Source organism: Rana temporaria, chromosome 4 (assembly GCF_905171775.1).
Source record: "Rana temporaria chromosome 4, aRanTem1.1, whole genome shotgun sequence".
In the NCBI taxonomy this organism is placed as follows: domain Eukaryota; kingdom Metazoa; phylum Chordata; class Amphibia; order Anura; family Ranidae; genus Rana; species Rana temporaria.
This window is the reverse complement of record NC_053492.1, coordinates 389609435-389630279: the sequence shown is the minus strand read 5'-3', so window position 1 is coordinate 389630279 and position 20845 is coordinate 389609435. Positions and strand designations below refer to the sequence as shown.

General features: G+C 41.9%; 1 protein-coding gene across 1 annotated transcript in view; it reads left to right on the top strand.

The window, feature by feature from the left end:
* LOC120937693 (MAL-like protein) overlaps positions 1-19728 on the top strand; it is a 47691-nt gene extending 27963 nt beyond the window's left edge. The window contains exons 2-4 of the mRNA XM_040351109.1: positions 10771-10941; positions 13923-14087; positions 17840-19728. Of these exons, the coding sequence (XP_040207043.1) occupies positions 10771-10941; positions 13923-14087; positions 17840-17902 (399 nt within the window). The 3' untranslated portion in view covers positions 17903-19728. The remainder of the gene's footprint in view (positions 1-10770; positions 10942-13922; positions 14088-17839) is intronic.
* The last annotated feature ends 1117 nt before the right edge of the window (positions 19729-20845 follow it).

Below are 20845 nucleotides of genomic sequence, written 5' to 3'. Positions count from 1 at the left end.
GAAAGTTGATGGGGGAGATATGTACTGAAGAAGACAAACGCAATATTCCCCATGCACAGGTTCCTGAAAATGGCTGTTCGATAATGCTGGATGCTGTAATGACCACAGGTTGGAAACTGTAGACAATCAGAGTGAAGAAATGTCATCAGCACACCAAGGATTCCTCAAAAGGGTCCAAAGCTTCCTTCACATGGTCCACATTCGGCAATGTTTCTGAGCCATGCAGGGCCCCTTCATCAGGCAAGTGAAGCAAGATTGTCACTAGGCTGATAAAGGGGCCCTGCGTTGCTCCATAACGTTGCCGTATGTGGACCATGTGAATGAAGCTTTGGACCCTTTTGGGGAATTTTTGGTGTGCAGATGACATTTCTTCTCTGAAGAGGGGGCTGTACTGAGGGGTTAGGTTGGGAGGAGAATTTAGGGCTGTGGGTGGTTATTTGTACTGTGGGGGATTTGTACTGGCAGGAGGAGTTTTTAGTATTCTGTACAGTAGCCTGTGCATTACCCACTCTTGACCCTGCACTCTCTGTGTTATCCACTCCTGGCCCTTGCAATCTTGGTCATACATACTCCATGACCCCTGTATTCTGTGTAGTATACACTTCTGACCTCTGTGCATTAACTCTTTCTGACCCCTGCAATCTCTGTGTTACCCACTCCTGGCCCCTGTACTCGCAGTGTTACACACTTCTGACCCCCGTACACTCTGTTATGCACTACTGAACCCTACACTCTCTGCCTTATTCACCCTCTTGTACATTTCATACCCCTGACTACTAGACTCTGTATGGCCCCTGATTCTTGGTCATACATACTCCTGACCCCTGTATTCTGTGAAGTATACACTTCTGACCTCTGCCCTCTGTGCATTAACTCTTTCTGACCCCTGCAATCTCTGCGTTACCCACTCCTGACCCCTGCACTCGCAGTGTTACATACTTCTGACTCCTGCACTCTCTGTTATGCACTACTGAACCCTACACTCTCTGCCTTATGCACCCTCTTGTACATTTCATACTCCTGACTACTATACTCTGTATGTTGGGCTTTATATGACATATTTTTGAACAACTCAGTCTTAGTACATTATGTAGTCCTGAAGTTCTTCATTAAGTTAGGTAGGTGTGTAGAAAAGCATATGTAATTAAAGGGTTTCATTATAAAAAAAAATATAGTTTTGTAGGTACCATTTAGACTCTTGCATGTCTCACAGCAATAAAGGGCCAGATTCTCAAAAGAGATACGACGGCGTATCTCCAGATACGCCGTCGTATCTCTGAGTCTGGCCGGTCGTATCTATGCACCTGATTCTTAGAATCAGTTACGCATAGATTTCTATTAGATCCGACCGGCATAAGTCTCTTACACCGCCGGATCGTAACTGCATATTTAGGCTGCCCGGTAGGGGCGTGTACGCTGATTTACGCGTCGAAATATGTAAATCAGCTAGATACGCGAATTTGCGAACGTACGCTGACGCAGTACAGATACGCCGTTTACGTTAGGCTTTTCCCAGCGTAAAGTTACCCCTGCTATATGGTGGCGTAAGTGCGGCGTACCAATGTTAAGTATGGCCGTCGTTCCCGCCACGAAATTTGAAAATTTTACGTTGTTTGCGTAACTCGTCCGTGAATGGGGCTGGACGTAATGTACGTTCACGTCAAAACCAATACGTCCTTGCGGCGTATTAGGAGCAATGCACACTGGGAGATTTCCACGGACGGCGCATGCGCCGTTCGTGAAAAACGTCAATCACGTCGGGTCACAGAACATTTACATAAAACTCGCCCCCCTGTTCCAAATTTGAATTAGGCGGGCTTACGCCGGCCAATTTACGCTACCCTGCTGCAACTTATGGAGCAAGTGCTTTGAGAATACAGCACTTGCCCGTCTAAGTTGCGGAGGCGTAACGTAAATAGGTTACGTTACGCCCACACAAAGTTACGCCAAACTACGAGAATCTGGTCCAAAATATTTTGTGTGGGTACAAGGACTGTGATTTATATGTGCTGTACATACAATGAGTAGGCTGTTTATTTTAACCATGCTCATTGTATCCCCTCCCAACTGCAATTTAGCCACCCCCACAATTCTTGCTTGAATTTTTGGGGGGTGGTTGTTAAATAATGTTCTGCAAGATATGTCAGGCATGCGACAAGCTATCATAGTACTTTATATTGCTACGTGTATCTGTTACTTTGCTCATTAGAGCAGCTGGATAGAAGTGTAAAGTCCAAGAATACAGACCTCAGGCATTTTTGCTATCTTAGTTGTCTTCAAAAAGACATTGAGGGAAATCTCTTCATGTTTAAACAATTCTGTAAAAGTAAAAATGTGCTACTTCATTCTATGACATTTACACATAAATGATACACTAAATTTTCAAAAGTGTATCCTCACTTTGTGTGTGACCCTTTCAATATGGCAGGGTCACACACAAAGATAAGATGAAAACAACAGGCAATGTATACATGAACCAAGGCTAGTGTATTGCAATTTCATTTTGTTCATGTGTATAGAGGAGCTATTAACTTAGGAATACCAGGCACACCTGTGTTCCATAGAAACTATTTAAAAATATAAAAGCTACGTACATACCAGAAGATAATGGTAAAACCGCTCCTGAAACTGTGGCAGGTTTTCTCTTGTGATGAGAATTACAATGAACCTATTACCTGAACATAAAGGAGGCTGAAATATTACAGCTCAATGGAAGGCAATCTGGGGCTTTGAGGTGCATTATAAATGCTTGAAAATGTATTCAGAAAAATGGAAATAACAAAATAAACAAACATTTTAAGCTTGTTAACCACTTCAGCCCCAGAAGAATTGGCTGCCCCATGACCAGGCCATTTTTTGCAATTCGGCACTGCATCGATTTAACTGACAGTTGCGCGGTCGTGCAATGCTGCACCCAAACAAAATTGATGTCCTTTTTTTCCGCACAAATAGAGCTTTCTTTTGGTTGTATTTGATCACCTCTGCAGTTTTTATTTTTTGCGCTATAAACAAAAAAAGCGTCAATTTTGAAAAAAAAAGCAATATTTTTTTACTTTTTGTTATAGTAAATATCCTTAAAAAATATATAAAAAAACGAATTTGTTCCTCAGTTTAGGCCGATATGTATTCTTCTACATATTTTTGGTAAAAAAATATCGCAATAAGCGTATAGTGATTGGTTTGCGCAAAAGTTAAGCCCTATACATACGATCGGATATCTGATGGAATCTAATCCAATGGATTTTTTCGTCGGATATCCGATGAAGCTGACTTTCATCAGTCTTGCCTACACACCATCGGTCAAAAATCCGACCGTGTCCAAACGCGGTGACGTAAAAAACTACGACGTGCTGAGAAAAATGAAGTTCAATTCTTCCGAGCATGTGTCGACTTGATTCTGAGCATGCCTGGATTTTTGACCGATGGACTTCCCCACAGACAATCGTTTTTTTCTATTGTTTTTTTATCCATAGGTAAAATTTAAAACATGTTCTATTTTTTTTCACCGATGGAAAACAAACCGATGGGGCCCACACACGATCGGTTTGTCCAATAAAAACAGGCCATCGGTCCGTTTTCATCAGACAAACCGATCGTGTGTATAGGGCGTTATAGTTTTATGGCATTTTTAATATTATAATTTTTTTACTTGTAGTAGCGGCGATCAGCGTTTTTTTCATGACTGCGATATTGCAGCGGACACATCGATCACTTTTGCCACTGTTTTGGGACCATTGTCATTTATACAGCGATCAGTGCTATAAAAATGCACTGATTGCTGTGTAAATGACACTGGCAGGGAAGGGGTTAACCACTAGGAGGCAAGGAAGGGGTTAAGTGTGTCCTAGGGAGTGATTCTAACTGTGTGGGGGCTGGGCTACAAGTGACATGACACTGATCATTGCTCCCAATGACAGGGAGCAGAAGATCACTGTCCTGTCACTGGGCAGAACAGGGAAATGCCTTGTTTACTTAGGCATCTCCTCGTTCTGCTGCTCCGCGACACGATCGCGGGACACCGGCGGGCATCGTGTCCGCGGGTTACACGGTCACGGAGCTCTCAGCGGGCGCGCGCCCGCTAGGCATCAGTTTCAAAGCAACGTATAGGTACGTTGCTTTTCCTGCCTGTACCATTCTGCCAACGTAAATGTATGTTAGGCAGTCGGCAAGTGGTTAAGCTGTGCACCATACATAGTTGTATGCGTAGCATGAACGCCTTTAACATTACAGTATGATATTCCTTTAGATATTATTGTAAGATAAAAGGAAAAGTGTAAATGAATAACAGACTCGCTCATATCTCTACTCTTCTAAGTCAGTATAGCTGCAACTATGACATCTCCCCCCAAAAACCACCACTTCCACCACAACGCGTTTCACCAGAAATGGTTGAATCACTCTGAGACCTAAAATAATGTATTATAAATGAGCTTATTCATGAACAAACGCACATTTCCTGAGGATATACCAGGAGGACCACAAAGTAGCCAATATTGTTTCATAGATTAAATATACAGCATACAGATATATTATTATTATTATTATTATTATCCTTATAGAAGTACTAATTGTTGGGTCTCTCTTTAGGCTTTAATTTGTTTATGTTTAACATATTACTGTGGTATTTAAAAAAAAAAAACTTTCAGGGCTATTTGTCATGCCAATCTGCAAGTACATTTGTTCTGTGCGAATGCTGACAAAATGTATTGTTACTATACTATTTTCTTTCCAGATGTTCCTAATTTCTAAGAATAGTGTGAATCTGGAAAATATCACATTATGGCCACTACATGGAGCTCTCGATCGTAGTAAATAAGCATTTATTTATTTTCTTGTTAAAAAAAAAAGCATTTCTTTCTTTTGATAAACAGCTCCTTCTAGTGGCCATAATGGGATACTTACCTGCTCATTCTATGCTTATGAATAAAGAACAGGAGCTGGCCTAGAGAGAAAATAGCCTAGTAACTTTTGATTTTGCTGGCATTCGCACAGAATGAATGTACATGCAGTTTTGCAGGATCGATAGCTCCTTGAATTTTTTTATAAGCACATTCCCAATGTAGCTGTAATAAAACAGCTAAAATTATCATTTCTGATCGGCATTCTTTCGTTTTTAGAATGTCTATTTATTTTAGGGTACCCTGATTGGATTGGTTTCTGATGTAACATGGATAGTAGGTGTAACTATTGCAGGGAATTCTGTTTTCCAGCACTTAGGAGTCAGGTTGAGTCAATGGGCCCTTAATCCCTTATGGGGAATCAAGAACCCATGGACCTAATTTCTTATGTAGTATTGGCTTCTAATTCCTCCTCCATGTAGGCAGAAGGTACAGGGAGCTTCAGAATAAACAATACCGTAATTTGTGTTGATGATACAGTTCTGCATGGCTCCCGAATGTCCCTCATATGGATGGGCTCTCTCTCTTTTATGTAACTAAATCCCTTTGTCCCTCTTTCCTCCTCAGGTTTACCTCTTATTCTTCTTGTGTTTTGACCTTTATAAAAAGTGTTATTTAACTTCTAAAAGTTTTATACAACACTATAACTTTCATACAACCTGTAAATCAGTGGTTCTCAACCTGGGGGTTGGGACCCCCTTGGGGGTCAAATGAGGATTTGAGGGGTCACCAAAGCATGGGCTGTTCCTGAAGCCTGCGGCCGCCCACTCATCCTCTTCACAGCCCATTTAGTTCATGGCATAGCTGGGGGGCAGGGACTAGAGGTCAGCTGACTGGTGAGGAATGTGAAGTGGGAGGGGCTGGAGGAGACCCTATCTGCTGATTTCAGCATAGGTGTCACTGCTACGAGAAATCACAAAGTCAGAGACACAGTGAGTAACACTACCTGTGATTAGAGTTGCCTTTAAAAGTCACCACTACCACTCTCAGATCAGCAGATGACCTTGATCAAGAGCACCTAAGTTGGCGGATCCCAACTCCCCGCCAGCACTGCCACTGATCCCAACTCCCCGCCAGCACTGCCACTGATCCCAACTCCCCGCCAGCACTGCCACTGATCCCAACTCCCCGCCAGCACTGCCACTGATCCCAACTCCCCGCCAGCACTGCCACTGATCCCAACTCCCCGCCAGCACTGCCACTGATCCCAACTCCCCGCCAGCACTGCCACTGATCCTATACTTCCCACCAGGGAGTAAGAGAAGGAATAAAAATAGAGAATACAAGGGAGAGGAAAAAAGGGGGAGGAACAAAGAAAAAGGGAGAGAAAGAACAAGACGGACATCTAGAGAGGGATGGGGATAACAAGCAAGAATTTAGGACAGAGAGAAATAAAAGGGAAAAAAAGGAGAACAAAGAAAAAGAGTGGTACATCCTAAAAGCACTATAAGGGGTTTTAATATTGTGCGAGTAAAAGGGACTCAATGAGCGCTAAATGTCCGTGGGTTAGGGGCGCAAATTACTTGTCTTACCTTGGGTGCCAACAACCCACGATAAGAAAATAATTTTACTGTTAGGGATCCCCGCAACTTGGGAAATTTTATCAAGGGGTCACAGCACTAGACAGGTTGAGAACCACTGCTGTAAATGAATGCATTTGTTGTTTTGAAAAGTCAGTATAAAGTAAAAAGAAGCAGTGAAAAAGAAAAATCACTTGTGGGTTTAACCGCTTGCCGCCTCTGCGCACGCAGATATACGTCTGCAGAATGGCATGGGCAGGCAGAAGGACGTATATATACGTCCTCTTTAAGAAGCGGTTGTTGAGGACGCGCGCACGCCCACCGCGATCTCCGTGAGCCCGCCTGCGGGTCCCGCGGATTTGATTGCCACGGGCATACCTGCGATCGTCTCACAGAGAGATAGAATGTGGAGATGTTAGTGTAAACACAACATCTCCCGGCTCTGCCTAGTGACACTGTCAATGATCGCGTTCCCTGTCATCGGGAACAACGATCAGTGACGTGTCACAGCAAGGCACGCCCCCTACAGTAAGAATCACTTCCTAGGGAACACTTAACCCCTACAGTGTCATCTAGTGGTTAACCCCTTCACTGTCAGTGTAATTTTCACAGTAATCAGTGCATTTTTATAGCACTGATCGCTGTAAAAATGACAATGGTATCAAAATGTATCAAAAGTGTCCGATGTGTCCGCCATAATGTCGCAGTCACGATAAAAAAAAAATTATTAATAAAAATGCTATAAAACTATCCCCTATTTTGTAGACGCTATAACTTTTGCGCAAACCAATCAATAAATGCTTATTGTGATTTTTTTACCAAAAATATGTAGAAGAATACATATCGGCCTAAACTGAGGAAAAACATTTTTTATACCTTTATTATAGCAAAAAGTAAAAAATATAGAACTTTTTTCAAAATTGTCACTCTATTTTCGTTTATAGCACAAAAAAAAAAAAAACGCAGAGGTGATCAAATACCACCAAAGGAAAGCTCTATTTGTGGGAAAAAAAGGACATACATTTTGTTTGGAAGCCACGTCGCACGTGGCGCAATTGTCAGTTAAAGCGACGCAGTGCCGAAACGCAAAAAGTGGCCCAGTCATTTAGCGACAAAATGGTCTGGGGCTTAAGTGGTTAACCAATCAATTTTTTGGGATAGAAATTCTCAGGAGGTGTCCCTTGCTTTCATACTTTGGTCCTAAAAGTGTTCCTCTTTTTTCCGCCAGAAAGCTGGGTAGCATGTTTTTCTGAGATGTTGGATGTAGATCCCAACTGACATCATAATCTTATGTAGGAATGGTGGTGGAAATGCATGGCCTTGGCTTGGGGGTCATCTAAAATACACTATGACCTCATCTGTCACATTGCAATGCTCACCTTTTCAGCTCTTTCTTTGTCTTTTGCTCCTTGATAAATATTTCAGTAAGTTCACACCCTAAACTGAGCAATTACAGGCACACCTTCTCACACCCAAAGACACACATAAAATCAGAAATAGTTATAACAAAGTGATAGAATCTCATGAGCATGTCACAAATTTTTTATATTTTAGCTGATCATCAATGAATGGTTATATAAATACAAACATTTTGCATTGTAACAGTAATTTATAGAAACAGAACATGATACTAAAATAATACAATTTGTTGGCTAGTGGAAGATTCCTTATATCTTAGGTGCAAGAGAATCAAGATTTTTTTTTATTATATTTTGGGTAATTTAAGGGGGCAATTGGTAAAACGTGTGCGTTTAACTTAACAGGTTCCTATTTTGACACTATTCTACACAATTCCTCACCTTTCAGTCCACTTACCCTAACAGACATGCTGTAGTTAGCAATACTTTGTAGTGCAATACCAGGGAAGAGAAGAAGAAAGCTGTAAAGGGTGTGTGGTTCTATGGTTGAACTACATGGAACCTGCTCATTCTTTGCTTATTCCTTAATTTTGAGGGAAAATACATGATATATTAGGTAAAAAAGTTTTAAAAATGTGTTTCTGCCACGGTAAAGCCTCATACACACAATCGGACTTCCATCGGACTCTTCTGTAGATTTTGGTCCGAATGGGCGTTGGCCATGAACTTGTTCTGCATAAACATGGCAGAACATTTTCAGCCAACTTTCACCAAATCACATGGTTTTTCAGCTCTTTACCACCACCCTTTGGGCAACTTCTGCTATTGTTGTCTGATCTTTAGCATTAGTTGGGAGCATGCGTGTTTGTACTTTGGACTTTAGTCAGATGGACTTGTGTAACAACGATTGGATTGTCCTCCATTGGACATTTGTTGCGAGCATTCGTCCGATGAAAAACCGAAGACAATTGTCCGATGGAGCATACACATAGTTGGATTTTCCGATAAAACACGTCCGTCAGACCGTTGTTGTCAAAAAGTCAGATAGTGTGTATGGGCCTTTAGACTTTATTCCTGTTTCTGTCAACATTAAAATTTCCCCAAACTTTCTGTGTGGTCATCGGGAAAGGAAAGAAGCAGATTTTTCCAACAGGGATACACAAGGCAACAAAAGCACATCTTTATTAGAGTTGGGAAGAGTAAGAACTTTCAGGCTTTTAATTTCTCTCACTTGCTTTGTAGTCATTGGGGGAGATTTACTAAAACTGGAGCACTCAGTATCTGATGCACCTGTGCATGGTAGCCAATCAGCTTCTAACTTCAGCTTATTCAATTAGGCTGGGTTCACAATTTTTGTGTTCGATTAACCTTTTTTTATTGAATCGATTAATCGACTAATTTCGATTAATTATAATGCACATACAGATCCAACTACTTTTAGCTGTTCTCTTTGCAGGCTGATTCCCAGGAGTCATAAAAACATGTAGCTAAGTATGATACTGGTATAAAAATGTGTACAACGATACCACTGCTGAATCCAGATGAGGAGGGGTTAACATCAGTCTGTCGGCATGTAGAAGTCCCGTGAAGGGAACTATCACAACTCCCAGTGGATGGCTGTAGAATCCCAGGTTGATAGAGGGAAGTGTAACAGCCCTTGCATGTGGTAGATAGTAAGGTCCCGCCGGCATGCAGATATGAAGGCACAGCAAAGGAGCCCTTCAGATAGACACGGCAAGCCCCGCCGGTGTCCGTGACGTCACCGGATCTCCGACAGAACTCCCTGAAGGCCTGGAAGCTGGCGGAGAGGTGAGTACCAATCAAAAGAATTTTGATCGAACAAAAAAATTTAAGATTAATCGAGGAATTAATAGTTAATTTCCACAGCCCTAGTTCACACTGATACTACACGACAGTGATACGACTTTCATCCTACTTTGCTCTGCGACATCAGTCCTACATTGATCCTACATTGGTCCGACATCCATCCGACTTTCATTAACAGGATACTACTTTAAGCCGACTTTGTGATAGTCTGACTTGTTCTTTGACCAATCAAAGCAATCCCAGAGTGAGATAAATTCCTTTTACTGCTGTTGTAATCACATGTCAGATGTCTGGTAAGGACAAGGCTCCTACTTTGGTCCGACTTCAATGATATTCAGTGGGCTGAAGTACGATCAATTTCGGACCAAAGTAGTACAGGGAGCGTTTTCAAAGTCGGACCGACTTGTGTCGGACCAGTTAAGACGGCTCTCATAGGGAAACATTGATTTTCACACGTCATGCGACATGAGCTCCTAATGTCGGAGCGTTTGTCGGACAAATGTGAACCCAGTCTCAAGCTTTGACAATAAAACCTGGAAGCTGATTTAGACTTTTACACAAAATTTCGACTTTTACAAAATCCCCTCCATTACTTCAGGAAGTGCAGACACAAAACTCAATAAAAAACAAAACAAAACACCAACTGCTTTAACTCTTACCCAAAGATTAAAAAAAAAAAATTCTACTTTAATCCTAAATGTTTTAGGAATATTAAATGTTCAAGGAATACATAATATTTTTTTATTAGGAAACGATTACCATTGTTTGTTAATATATAAATTCTGCTTTCTCATTATGGCACATTTACCTGTCGGTGTCCCTTCCTCTAGAGATGACAAGTCAGGTCAGCATTGGCCCTTGAAAAGGTGGATCGAATACTGTACAACTTTTCAGATAAATTGAGCCGATCATATATTTTGCTAGGAATGCCACGTACAAAACCTCAATAATAGTTTAGCACTTGCCTTCTGACCTAATGGTCCACTGATCATTTACTAATTTTGTAATCAGTAAATACATAAATGATTGCAATTTATATAATAAATAAATGGCTTGTTTTCAAATTAATCTTGTGCATTTTTTAAATTGTGCTTTTCTACAAGTGTCTTTAAATATTTAGCACTTTTAAGTTATTTTATCATAATTATCTCTTTCCTTTCTTTGCAGTTATTAGGAGCATGGGTTTGGATCTTGGTTGCTGCTACAAGAGTATTTTATCCTATTGTGCAAGGATGGGTCATGTATGTTTCAGTGTCCTCATTTTTCTTCTCATTGCTACTCCTGATGGTCTACCTATTTGGATTCCACAGAAACAATTGCAACACCTGGAGATTAATTGTAAGACATTTATGTTATTCTGTGTCATTTCACTTACTATGACTTTCTGAAGTATTCATGTGTAGCACTGTTCCCGTAGGGCTTGCTGAGTGTTGACTTCTTAGGCCTCTCTCTAGTTACCTGCAGCTGGTTGCTAAAAGTTTCCATTTGGTTGCTAGAGGTTTCCACTTGTCCCACCCTTACTCCTGTTTTCTTGTTATTCAATGACCAGTCCAAGGTGTTTGTGTTTTTGTATTTTATTTTGGAACTTGGATGGTAGAAGGCATTCGATCTTTATTTTTTTTAAATTGGCAAAAAAAAAAAAAAAAAACAGCAATGATTAAATACCACCAAAAGAAAGTTCTATGTGTGTGGAAAAAAAGATATAAAAATGTAATTTGGGTACAGTGTTGCATGACCGTGCAATTGTCATTCAAAGTGTGAGAGGGCTAAAAGCTCAAAATTGGTCTGGGCAGGAAGGGGGTTTAATGCCCAGTAAGCAAGCGGTTAATCAATGTGGTGAAATTTCGCTTTGCAAAAAATACCCAATCACAGGGAAAATAAAAAGCATTTTTGTTTACACATGGTAGATAGCAGAACTTCAACTCATTCACTAAGGTTTGGGGAAAATTCCCTTGCAAATGGCAACTTCCCTTGCAAAATTAACAGCCTGTTTGCCCTTTGTAATGCCGCGTACACACGACCGTTTTTCATGATGAGAAATATGCAATTTTTTAAATTGGTCATTAACCAGTTCCCGACCCCCGCATGTACATATACGTCCACAATATGGCACGTACAGGCACATGGGCGTACATGTACGTCCTCGCCTATTAGCGGGTGGGGGGTCCGATCGGGACCCCCCCGCTACATGCGGAGGTCGGGTCCGCTCGTGGAGCGATCCGGGACCACGGCGCGGCTATTTGTTTATAGCCGCTCCGTCGCGATCGCTCCCCGGAGCTGAAGAACGGGGAGAGCCGTGTGTAAACACGGCTTCCCCGTGCTTCACTGTGTCGGCGCATCGATCGCGTCATTCCCTTTATAGGGAAGACACGATCGATGACGTCATTCCTACAGCCACACCCCCCTACAGTTGTAAACACATACTAGGTGCACCCTAACTCCTACAGCGCCACCTGTGGTTAACTCCCAAACTGCAACTGTCATTTTCACAATAAAGAATGCAATTTAAATGCATTTTTTGCTGTGAAAATGACAATGGTCCCAAAAATGTGTCAAAATTGTCCGAAGTGTCCGCCATAATGTCGCAGTCACGAAAAAAATTGCTGATCGCCGCCATTAGTAGTAAAAAAAAAAAAAATAATAAAAATGCAATAAAACTATCCCCTATTTTGTAAACGCTATAAATTTTGCGCAAACCAATCGATAAACGCTTATTGCGATTTTTTTTACTAAAAATAGGTAGAAGAATACGTATCGGCCTAAACTGAGGAAACATTTTTTTTTATATATGTTTTTGGGGGATATTTATTACAGCAAAAAGTAAAAAATATTGCATTTTTTTCAAAATTGTCGCTCTATTTTTGTTTATAGCGCAAAAACTAAAAACCGCAGATGTGATCAAATACCACCAAAAGAAAGCTCTATTTGTGGGGGGGAAAAGGACGCCAATTTTGTTTGGGAGCCACGTCGCACGACCGCGCAATTGTCTGTTGAAGCGACGCAGTTCCGAACTGTAAAAACACCTTGGGTCTTTAGGCTGCATATTGGTCCGGGGCTTAACTGGTTAAAAAACGACCGTGTGTAGGCTCCAGAGCATTTTTCTCGTCGTGAAAAATGGGCATTAAAAATTTAGAACATGCTCTAATTTTTCTCGTAGTTTTTCACGTCGTGAAAAATGGTCGCGTGTAGGCTTTAACGATGGGAAAAATACGTGCATGCTCAGAAGCAAGTTATGAGACGGGAGCACTCGTTCTTGTAAAACTGGCGTTTGTAATGGAGATAGCACAGACTGAAAAGCATGAAGACTGAAAAGCGCAAATCATCTCTCACCAAACTTTTACTAACATGAAATTAGCAAAAGCAGCCCAAAGGGTGGCGCCATCTGAATGGAACTTCCCCTTTATAGTGCCATCGTACGTGTTGTACGTCACCGCGCTTTTTTCGAGCATTTTTTGTTCACGATCGTGTGAATGCAAGGCAGGCTTGACAAGAATCACATCGAGAAAAACTTTGTTTTTTTCCATGACGTTAAAAACGGTCGTGTGTACATGGCAAAAAACAACCCAATTGTCACACCAGCAGTTTCAATTAAACAACCTGCAAGGATTCAACTTTATGTGCATTCACACCGCTGGAGGGGTGATTTAACATTGATGTCTATGGAGATGGTTCACATCTCCACGCCGAACGCCGAAACGCTGTATGCCTGAAGCTCAAAACAAGTCCTGGACCCTTTTTTTCAGGCGGCTTTCGGCGTTCGGCATAGACAACAATGGTAACAATGTTTTGTAAACAAAAAAAAAGGTTAAAATGACCCGTTTTGTCGCGGCAAATCGCGGTACAATACGCTGCAATTTGTCACGGCAAAATACGCCGCGTTATAGTGTGAATGCAGCCTTAGAGCTTAACATTTCTACCACTTAAACCATTTTTGAAATGTATGAGAAGGATATCCACCTCCTATGCCTCACTAGTAGCGGCAGATTATGGTGGGTGGTCTAATTGACAGTGAAGACAGGAGAAGGTGGGCCTAAACGTCAGCCTATTATTTGGAGGTCATTACTGGCATAACTGGTCATTCTGAGTTTTGGACACTCTGGGAGATTAAACAAATGCATGCTGGCTGGTGTAGGTAGGTACCACATGTGCAGCTGGTGGTTTGTACTATTCTGTCCCATTACACGTATACTATAAGTCTCTGTTTATATTCTGTTAATGTGTGACAAGTTATGAATTTCTGAAATCATGCATATGCATCCTTGTTTTAAATGTGTTGATCTAACTGCTACGAACCCTAATATGTATGTTTTTCTCATTAGGACGTTATCTACACTGGAATTACAGCGATGTTTTACTTGAGTGCTGCTGTACTGCAAGCTTATGCCACAATATTTTGTGATTACACTATATCTGTTTCGCCCCCTAATATCTTCGGAGTTTTTCAGTGCGTTCGTGTATATTACCACTTGGATGCGGCAGCCACAGTAAGTAACACTGATGTGCTTCTATTTTTGTTTTGTCTATTTTTTGTATTGGTGCTGTTACCAAATACCCTACTGAAGTAATAGTGGGACATAAGGGAGTGTGCCTTCTATTCCAGGATGTATAGCCCTAAAAGAAGACAACTAGCAAGGTCAGAACTGGTCTATATTTGTGGTCAGCTTGACTACATGTGTAGTCACACAGATGAACCACTATAACAGTGAAGGCAATCTGGCCATTCAACAGAGATGTTATAGGAAAAATCTTAACTTGCCCACTTAAGAATGTTGGTGGCTTGTGCCAATAGAATTTAAAATAAAAAAAAAGTACTGTTAGCATATGAAACATGAGAGACATGACATGAGAGACATTTGCTCATGATACTTTTACAACTATGTAGGCAAAATATTTCCAAGTCTGATTAAAGTGGTGTTTCACCCAAAAATGGAACTTCCGCTTTAAAGAAAGGTGACCTCCTGACATGCCACATTTGGCATGTCATTTTTTTTAGGGGGGGGGAGCGGAAACCCGTTTTTTAGAGGGTTCCAGCTCCCACGTACTCCCTAGGTCTCCTTGCGACTGGGAGAAAGTCACCCCCCCCTCCCTCTCCACAATCATCTGGGACACGTCACAGGTCTGAGATGATTGCTCCGCCAATCACGGTGCACAGCGCGGATCGCGCATTGCGCAGTGCGTGCCCGGCTGTGAATCCACAGTCGGGCGCCCACAGTGACAATGCCGGCACCGCGGAGAGGAGGGGGAGACGAGCTGGGGGTTTGTTCACCCCGCATCGCTTGAGCCTGGGACAGGTGAGCGTCCGATTATTAAAAGTCAGCAGCTTCAGTATTTGTAGCTGCTGACTGTTAATATTTTTTTTTTTAGGCGGAACACCCCTTTAAGGAAATGATAGAGTGGAAATGTTGGAAAGACACTGGGATTTGGTGAGATAATTGATATTTCTGTGTACCTCTTAATAAGTAATTTACCCTAGACCTTGTGGAAATTATATACATACTTAGAGTAAGTATATGTACTTAATATGTAATATGTATTTAAAATTAAATTGAATCTAAGGTTGCTGGACTAGACCAAGGCTGCTGGCCCACATCATTCATGACAGTCTGATATTCTTTGGAAATTGCCCATTTCTAGGAAGAGAAAGAATACTGTAGGCACTGCTCTGCTAAATTCAGTGCTTGGTGCCCGAGACCTATGGTGTGATCACTGCCACTTGGGGGGCATGTCTATGACAATATCAGATTGTTGGCTTACCTAGGATCTTTGGGGACTCCATCATTGCATAGGAAAATTCAGCCAGACACAGTTAACAATTGTAACATCCCAGCGTGATATGATGGATAGCTCTGCTATGGAGGCCATTGATAAAGCAGTTTATGGACACATATACAGTATGTGAAGTTTCATACGATACATTTGACCTATCTTTGTTTCACAGTGTGCCTTCAAGTCTTATGCCTAGTGCACACGATCGTTTTTTCCTGTCGGGAAAACTGACGTGTTTTCCTTTGACCCGGGAAAACCGTCCGTGTGTATGCTCCGTAGCAGTTTTCCAGACAGGAAAACTGCAGTTTAAAAAATGAGAACATGTTCTCTTTTTTCTTGTCGCGAATCGCTGTGTTTTTTTCCCCGCAGTTTTCCTATGGGAAACACTGCGAGGGAACATACACACGGCCGGTTTTCCCAACCAAAGTTCTCCTGGCAGTTTTCCTGTCGGGAAAACTGGCCGTGTGTACAGGGGAAAAGGAACCGAGCCAGTTCTCGGTTTTCCCGGCGGTCTTTTGCCCGTCGGGAAAACCGATCATGTGTACTAGGCATAACATTTGTACAGCTGCCTAGTTGAGCAGTTGCCTAGTTGAGTGAAATGCAGTGCTCCCCCCTTGCCAGACAAGCCCCTTATATTGTAAGGGTTTGACCAGTGCATATATACAGTAGAATGTTCTTAGTTGCCCGCAGTTACTTATAAGATTACAGGCTGGAAGGCGCAGTAACTGGGTATCTGATTTCCAGGATAGAAGGAGGGGGTGGAGAGGAATGCTTTCCAATAGGGAGGTGTAGATTGATGTGGATTGAAAAGTAAACACTGTGGGAACTGGACCACATTAACACTTCCTACCCCCTAGACCAACTGTCTTCTGCCATCCCCTTTTCTATTTCACTCATCTAGCTAGCCTTGGGCCACACTAACAAGACTTGATGTTGCAGCCTCACAAGCAGGGGCCTAACTAGAAATCACAGGGCCCCATAGAAAAATGTTTTATGGGGCCCCCCAGAGCCGCCCTAGTGTCAATGCAGTGTGACCTGTGCCCCATACAGCGTGACCTGTGCCCTATACAGGGTGACCTGTGCCCCATACAGGGTGACCTGTGCCCCATACAGCGTGACCGGGTCCCCATACAGCGTGACCGGTTCCCCATACAGCGTGACCTGTGCCCCATACAGCGTGACCTGTGCGCCATACAGCGTGACCTGTGCCCTATGCAGCGTGACTTGTGCCCCATGCAGCGTGACTTGTGCCCCATGCAGCGTGACCTGTGCCCAATGCAGCGTGACCTGTGCCCCATACAGCGTGACCTGTGCCCCATACAGCGTGACCTGTGCCCCATACAGCATTGCCCCTGCCCAATACAGCCTGGCCTGCCTGTGCCCAATACAGCCTGGCCTGCCTGTGCCCCATACAGCGTGACCTGTGCCCAATACAGCATTGCCTGTGCCCAATGCGGCATGACCTGTGCCCAATACAGCGTTGCCTGTGCCCAATACAGCCTGAACTGCCTGTGCCCCATACAGCGTGACCTGTGCCCAATACAGCATTGCCTGTGCCCAATACAGCCTGGCCTGCCTGTGCCCAATACAGCCTCACCTGTGCAGAGGAAGAGGCAAGCCGGCCGGATCAGCAGAGAGCGGGATTGCCCGCTGTAATAGCTTTCATTTGAATTTCCCGTCTTCCCGGGGCTCATCGTCACATAGCCCCACCTCTTAGCCCAACGCCTTTGATGTCGTCACATGTCCGACACTGGACCGGCGTTCTGTCAATCAAAGGTGCCGGACCAAGAGGTGGAGCTATGTGACATGAGCAATTCCGCTCTCTGCTGATACGGACAGCTCGCCTCTTGCTCTCCTCTCTCTTCCCCTGGCTGGGAGACCATGCCGGCGATGATCTTATCCTCACCGGGCCCCCCTGATCCTCATTCAGCTGTGGGCCCCATAGTGCCCGCGTGGGTCGCTATGGCGTTAGTTCCGCCACTGCTCACAAGGCATTCCAAGGCAGGGTTAAAAGGAGTGACCAAGTATGCCCACTCCATATCAGTACACCAAGAACTGAAAAACCGAAAGAGAAAACTGTCACAGTTTTCCGCTAGCAATTTGGTTCTAGGTGTATCATTCCAAAGTGAGTGAACTGTAACAAAACTTTTCTATCAACAAAAACACACAAACTTTCTTGAATGAGGACACAGTGGCTGGTGTTACTGCAGTTTGGAACCGTTTAAAATACACAACTATGTATTACTGATGGCAAGATGATGTGTGGGTGGCTTTGCTCCACTAGAACCTTGCCAGTCTAGGCCATGACCTATTTTGGCTATGGAGGAATCCAGTCCTTTAGGGAAAAAGAGGTAAAGTAAGTCTTCGATATCTGCAAAATGTCACTTGTTCAGAGTTATAGAGACAAATTTATTATAATTGTTGATTATACATTTGATGGTTTATTCCCATGTTTTCTTCTTTATTCTAGGTCTTTGCTTTCTTGACATCACTAATTTATATGCTGCACAGCTTCCAGTCCTACGTCCGCTGAAAGTCCTTGGAAAAGTGAAGCAGATCAGTCTGTGAATATAAAGATCATATGGGATGACAACCAGTTCTACAAATGTGACAAAACTTCAACATCAGTCATAACAACTATAACAATATCCCCAACATTCTGGACATTTTTTTGTATATTTTTCTATTGTTTATTATAAATAAGATCTGTTTATATTCTTAGTACATTTGAAAATGATTTTAAATATTAGCAATGCATGGGGAGATCTGTTTGGTAAGGCAAGCCAACCAAAGCAAATACCTCCCAATCCATGAGCTTGGATGTTTCAAATCGTACTATGACAGATCCATTACAATGCTACTACACATTTATAGCAGTAAGGATACATGAATAGTATTAATATAAATCATGCCTCTTTACTATGAGCACTTTTCACTGTATTATGCTTTCATTTAAATATATTTATTTTTACATACTTACATACTCTTTCTCTTTCTATGGCTTATTGAGTAAAACTATGCCCAGAGTTTGCCAACCATTCCTACATTCGTTTTTAGTCAATTAGCTAGAAAGTGTTGCCTTAAAAAAATCAGATTTTGAGAGACAATTCAAAATCAGAAAAAGACCCCCTACCAACAAAACTATTTGCAATTGTTCATCTTTTATTTATTTTTTTAAACAGTTATACCTAAACGTATACCTCTTTGCTCGAGTTCCCCTTTTGCTTAAAAAGCTGCCAGAACTGTTTGGTTGAAATAATTCCAAAAAAAGTACTTTAAAATATTAAGTGTTATTTTCAATTACTTTCATTTCTATAGTTGGAAATTTGACTTGTTGATGTAATAATTGTAAATAAGTAATGGAAAAAAAATCTGTTATTTTTCTTGTCAAAGGGGATTTTTTTTTTTTTTTTTTTTGTAGAATGCAATTTCATTGCATCCAGGGCTGGATATCTATCATTATAGCCTGTAGGCAATCAACCTTTAGTGCCCAAAGTAATACTCCTTTACTAGCATCACATCTTTTACGGAAACAATATCTTGATTCACTGGTCCTAGCACGGCATAGAATATTGTTACTGTGTATATATTATTTATATTAGATGACTGAGGGAGATGACTGCGTAGGGAAAAAAATGCCTCTTTTCCTTTGTTGCCTAAAGGCCTACTGTGCCTAATGATAAACATGGTCAAGACTGTAGAATTATCTTGTGATTGCTTTAAGCAACATGTTCTCATCGCTCAATTTTTCATGCAAAAGTCCATTTATGTATAACAATATATGGTGCAGTGGAGGTACAGTATAGCCTAAAAAAGTACTGAACTCTTAGAGGTCATAGTTTTCAGGTCCTGCTGAAACCATTGAGAACATGGAGACTGAAGACATGTTTTATCATTGTTAGAAATATATTAATTTTAATATTAGTTCAGTTTTAATATTAATTTGTTGGGTGATCTCAGGATTTGTTGGCCAGGAATGCCAAAGCACCTGGTCACCAGTACAGTTCATAACTGGGTATTTGGGTCAAGCGATTGATTTACACAGTTTTTGCATCTCAATGCCAGCATTGCTTGAGTCTACTTTTATTCCCCAATACAAGTCAATAGGAATGCAGAAGCAGCTCAGAAAGAAGGTCACAAGCAGCTCTTGTATTGTTCTGTGCTCTTGCCTGAAAATGAAATATATCCAGTGATTAAAGAATTCTGCCATGACACCTTTTAAACTAGTCAGTTATTTTTACTGATGTACATAAAAATTCTGAAAACTGTACCTGTACACTGTGAGCAAAACTGTTTGTATGACACAGAAATGCTATGTTTTGATTGGCTGTTTACAATAAAAATAACACCGGAAGCTGACATTGGAGTCCCTTTATTAAACATGTCACAAAAAGATTCAGGCTTAAAGTGTATTGAAAGACACTTTTTTTAAGGTTTAATAAAACCTCCTTTCAGTTTATTATGCTTTCCTTGTCCATTTGATGTGATTCACCTTCTCTATATGCCTTGGTGACAACACTGTTAATTTTGACACCAAATTTCGATTTTGTTTTAGACATCGTCTTTTGACTAATATGCCATTTTAGTTTTAGTCGTAATTTAGTCATCTGAATTGTTTTAGTTTTAGTCGTATTTTAGTTGACAAAAATCTCCAGTACAAATGCAGGCTCCCTCTAGCTGCCTGGGAGTTCTGGAACAATGCCCTGCAAACCACAGAAGAGGAACTCCCTCATCAAATTTGTGTCTGCCTGGATGTGGTGAGTGTTTCTTCTCCCAGCAAGGTAGCAGTTATTAGCACTGTATAAAATAACAGCCTCCCAAGACCATCCAGTTTTCTGCCCTGTGCACTCCCTCACTCCCATTTACTTCCCCATCCCTACTTGCAGGTCACCTCTCCATCCCCAAAATATAATGCACACTGCCCTGTGCACTCCCTCACTCCCATTTACTTCCCCATCCCCACTTTCAGGTCACCTCCCCATTCCCAAAGTATAATGCACACTGCCCTGTGCACTCCCTCACTCCCATTTACTTCCCCATCCCAACTATGATCAACATGTACAAATATATAAGAGGTCCATACAGTGAACTTGGTATTGAGTTATTCACTTTACGGTCAACACTGAGGACAAGGGGGCACTCTTTACGTCTAGAGGAAAAGAGATTTCACCTCCAAATACGGAAAGGTTTTTTCACAGTAAGAGCTGTGAAAATGTGGAACAGACTCCCTCCAGAGGTGGTTCTGGCCAGCTCAGTAGATTGCTTTAAGAAAGGCCTGGATTATTTCCTAAATGTACATAAAATAACTGAGTACTAAGATTTGTAGGTAAAGTTGATCCAGGGTAAATCCGATTGCCTCTCGGGGGATCAGGAAGGAATTTTTTCCCCTGCTGTAGCAAATTGGATCATGCTCTGCTGGGGTTTTTTGCCTTCCTCTGGATCAACTGTGGGTATGGAGTTGGGTGTATAGGATTGT